This window comes from Echinops telfairi, unplaced genomic scaffold (genome assembly GCF_000313985.2).
Source record: "Echinops telfairi isolate 266 unplaced genomic scaffold, ASM31398v2 ScPeMD7_9;HRSCAF=40, whole genome shotgun sequence".
In the NCBI taxonomy this organism is placed as follows: domain Eukaryota; kingdom Metazoa; phylum Chordata; class Mammalia; order Afrosoricida; family Tenrecidae; genus Echinops; species Echinops telfairi.
In genome coordinates this window covers 73,829,938-73,834,374 of record NW_022103906.1, presented here as the reverse complement: position 1 = coordinate 73,834,374, position 4,437 = coordinate 73,829,938, and the positions used below count along the sequence as shown (strand labels likewise).

Sequence of the window (4,437 nt, the reverse complement as noted above, 5' to 3'; positions counted from 1 at the left end):
TGTGTGTGTTTTTACTCACATGTGAACCGTAGCAAAAGAGGTCCATGCCCAACTCAAGTCCCATGCCATAATCGCATTCGTCATTGGCAAACTGCACAAAAGTCATCATTTCTTGAATGGGAGCAAAGGCTTTCAGCCGCTCCTCATCACTCGGTGCCTCAGCAATTGCCTTGCAAATTCTCTTGAGGTCGGCTGAAAGAAATCGGCGATACAAAGATGACCTGGGCCATGTGAAGGGTAAGCTGGGGTTCCCTCCCCTACGTGGCTGGGTTAGGTATCGATGGCAGGGCAGGGTAGTAATCCGCAGCCCGGCCATATGGATGGGAACTTTTGTCATCTTTCTCCTTAGGATTCCAGCATATATTGGCTATAAAGAGTGACGATTTTAATTATTTTTCAATAAAATTGCAGTGATTTTACATCAGGCTTTTAATGATTTTCAACTGGCTAAGACAGTGTTTGCGGCCAACCCTGGTTCACCCACACCCTGTTTCTGAACGTCCTTTAAGTATAGTTTTCTCATTTTTACGTGATTGAGAAAACACATGCACGCACATGGAAAAGACTCTATATGGCTTATAAAGGCTCTTGCTTACTCTCTGGGCCTGTCTAACAAGTGTGCTGACCTCGGGGCTCGGAATACACTGTAAATTCAGCAGACAATGCACTTTGTTTCCTCCTCTCTTGTACAATCAAATAAACACTGGTGCTTTATAAATTAAGACCAGAAAAAGAAAACGTTAGAGACAACGAGTCATTGTAGAATTAAACCCTTACCAAAGTGGAAGATGTGCAGCCCTGGGAAAAGTAAAACTGAACATTTCTAGTATTTATCGAAAGTAAGAGATGGTATTGTTTTGCTTCCAGTATTTTTTATTCAGTACTTCCAGGGGGCCAGGGGGCAGTTAGTCTTAGGGTGGGTGACGATGACGGTCAGAGCACCCAAAGAGCCTTTGTAACAAATCAGACTTCTCCAGATAATCCCCCAACACTGATAGATACTGAACACGCACATCAACACATTCCTAAGCAAGAAAGCTCTCAGGGAGGATTGGTTAAAACATTAAGCAACATACTGAGGAATGATATGTGACAAGGAGTTACATGGTTCTGATGCTAACTAAAGGATCGCAGTTTCTCTCCCCTGTGGTCTTCACACTGACTGGCTCATCAAGACCCTGAAGGGCAGAGTGAACTGCCCACAGAATTTCCCAGGCTGAAACCTTATTGGGAGCAGATCACCAGGCCTTTTCTAGAGCTGAGTGGCTGATGGGATCCAACCGCCAACGACGATGAGCAGTCAAGCACTCAACCACTGCATCACCAATACTATAATCAAGGGAGCACATAATGCTAGAGCTTTTAACCTCATACTACACGTGTGATTCAGTCATGGGGCCATAGCCACTGTGTGCTGTAAGCTTACAAGATGCGTTTTGTTCCCTTTCCCAACCTGAGTAGCTCATGGTCACATCAGATAAAGGACAACACCTATCACTGATGTTCCTGACTGTCCACAGTAGATACATATTTATTCATTTGAAACAAAGCAATTCAATGATTCTGTATTAGTTTCATGACCTTCCTCGCTCAGAAAAAACAGTGACAATCACTTCCAGAACACAGATCTTTTTCCTAGGGATGGAAAAGAAGGGACGCTGTGCAATTAATGTGCAGTTACTACTTCCTGGGACAGTGAACCTAACGCTGTCTTGCTGTGCCGCGTCTGCATCTTTTCATGTGAGTGAGAAACTGTTTTAGAAAGGTTTCGGCTTTTGCATGCCCCCCTCCTCTTTTTAAAAATAAAATAAATCATTTTACTGGAGGCTCTTACAGCTCTTATTACAATCCATTCATCAAGGTCAGTCCAGAGTGAAGTTGCAAAAAAACCCAAAACAACCCATTCATCAATGTCTTGTACTATTTGTTTTTGCGCCCTGCCCCTTGTCGGTCAGTGTGTCAGTGTGGTGGCTTGTGTTTTGCGGTGATGCTGGAAGCACTTACGGATGAAGACCAAAGACTACAGTCTGCAGACGTCATCTCTGGATGACACCTCAACCACTGGACCAATACACAACATCTTGAAAGACGGAGGAAAGATTGAAATTGTCAAAAAATCCCATTTTGTTTGGGTTTACAACCCATGCCCATGGAAGCGCGGTCAGGAAATCAAATGATACACTGCACTGGGAAATCCTGCTGCAAAAGGACTCTGTACAGGGTTCAAATGCAAAGAGGTCACCTCAAGGACTTAGGTGTCCCTCTCCGAAGGCCTGGCCTTTGTAATGGCTTCAGGTGCGTGTGACAGCTGGACAATGCATCAGGAAGAGCAGAGACGAGCGGATGTCTCTGAACTAGTGTTGGTGACAAACACCGAATACACACGCCACACACTGCCTGCTGACAAAATGAAGGAACCTGTGTTGGAAAGACAGCTGCAGTGCTGCGTAGGAGCATTCTAAAAATAATTTATCTATAGACTTTGCCTCCTGTACCTTAGGACATGAGATGAGGCGGGACTAGACCCTGGGAACGACGTCATGCTTGATCAATGAGTGACAAATAAGGAGGAGGATTCTCAACGAGACGGCCAACATCGGCTACAATCATGAGCTCAGGCAGCAGCGATTGTGAGGAGTGTGCAGAACCAGGCAGTATTTCATCCTGGTCGCCCCCCTGACACCTAACTATACCAACAGTTTTGCTTCTGCTAAGTGACATACACACTAGAAAAGAGTAAGCGACGCTGGAGAATTTCTAAGCTAAAAACAGTAACAACCAACATAGAAGAACACAAATAAAATGCTCAGTTCATCGGTGTGAAGAAAAACATGCTCTTCTGCCAACAGAACACTTCACAGAAATTTCACACAATTCCTACAAGACTTGAAGCGTAATGTCTGAATCAATCTTGTATTAACGAAAGCCTGTCTTACATCTTGCTGCTCAAACCCCTCAATTTCATGATTTCCTACTCTGATGCTACTGGATTGCTGAAGCGAAGTCAGAGGAGCAGTATTTAGCCACGCATGAAGCGACCCTTGTCAGTTTGGGGATCGGGTCTGGTGGCACACGCTGAAGCAGGGCTGCTAACCAGAGGCTGCCCGTGGGATAGACCTGCTGATAAGGACGACAGCCAAGAAAACTCTCCTCTGCCACCCGAGGGCTCCACGCATCACCTTGTCATGCCACCCTCAGGCGGGAAGGTCCTCGCTTGAGACCCAGCTTCTCTATTCACTACCTGGAGACCTCTCTGAAGGAGTCCTGGTGGTAGAGTTGTTAAGCACTGGGCTGTTAACAGCAAGGTTAGCAGTTCGAAATCACCAGTTGCTTCTCAGGAAAGAGATGAGATATTTTACTCCCATAGAATTAGTCTGGGAAACTTACCAGGGGAGCTCTACCCTGTCTTATTGGGTTGCCATGTGTCAGAAGTGACCCCATGGCAGTGCGGGAGAACTTTCTGAAAAGGAGTCCTGGTGTAGTGGGTGACTGCTCCTTGGGCGAAAGGAGCATGAAGGCTTACAGGCTCAGAAACCCACAAGGACAGTTCTACTCTGTCATCTAGAATTGCAGTGAGTCGGAACTGACTGGAAGACAGTGGGTTTGTTTGAGACCATTCTGAATCGATTTCCATCCTGTAAAACTTAGTTTAAAAAGTCGGGTGACTGAAAAATTGCTCAGTAAGTTATATCTTACATGCCAAGTTAGAAAGTTGTTCTAGGAAATTTCACAGGGGAAACTTATTTGGAATAAACTTAGTTATGGGAAAGATGTGATACGAACTCAGGCAGTGCTTAGAGGTCTGGAAAAAAAAATCAATAGCAAAACAACTATAATAACCGAAATGATTTTAAAAGTGTATTCACAGCATCACAGACACAGTTGTTTTATTTCAGGCCAGATTGGTTCGCTCTCCAACCTGAGCTTGTGCCTTATCTCTAAGGTCTCACAAGGGGCCTGTGTGCAGACGGGCTTCCCACCAATGAGGAGAACCTTCTTGTACATAGACATGCTCAAATACACGTGTCTTCATAAGAAATACGTTACCATCTGTCTCAGGGAGCTCTCTGTACCCAACATCATTTTTATCTACTGGAACAACCAAGCCTGCACCATGAAAGGTCTTCGTCACAACCTAAGGATAAAAAGAAAAAAGCCTAGAAGATTTAATCATGCTTAAAAAAAAAAATTCTGTTCGGTGACATACTATGTAAGTAAATTTGGACAAGAGAGTAACAGCTTAGTTTTTCCATTCAAGCCCTAGAGGAATTTACAAAGTAGTAAACTGATCTGCATCCTGCCTGTTAAGAGTGCATTAGCAGACACCAGCCACAACACCGCTCTGTCGGTGCCCCATGCAGGGGCCTAGAAGCCTGGGGGTGAGAAGCAGCCGGCAGGAACAAACAGCTTCTATGAGCAGGAAGGTGTGGGAGAACC

The 4,437-nt window shown here is 44.9% G+C and overlaps 1 protein-coding gene across 1 annotated transcript in view; it reads right to left on the bottom strand.

Annotated features, from left to right (window-relative positions):
• The window catches only part of LOC101659661 (histone PARylation factor 1), a 19,706-nt gene that overhangs the window by 2,426 nt on the left and 12,843 nt on the right, over positions 1–4,437 (bottom strand). The window contains exons 6-7 of the mRNA XM_013005181.2: positions 4,048–4,135; positions 20–192 (exon numbers count right to left, since the gene is read on the bottom strand). Coding sequence (XP_012860635.1) covers positions 20–192; positions 4,048–4,135 — 261 coding nt within the window. The remainder of the gene's footprint in view (positions 1–19; positions 193–4,047; positions 4,136–4,437) is intronic.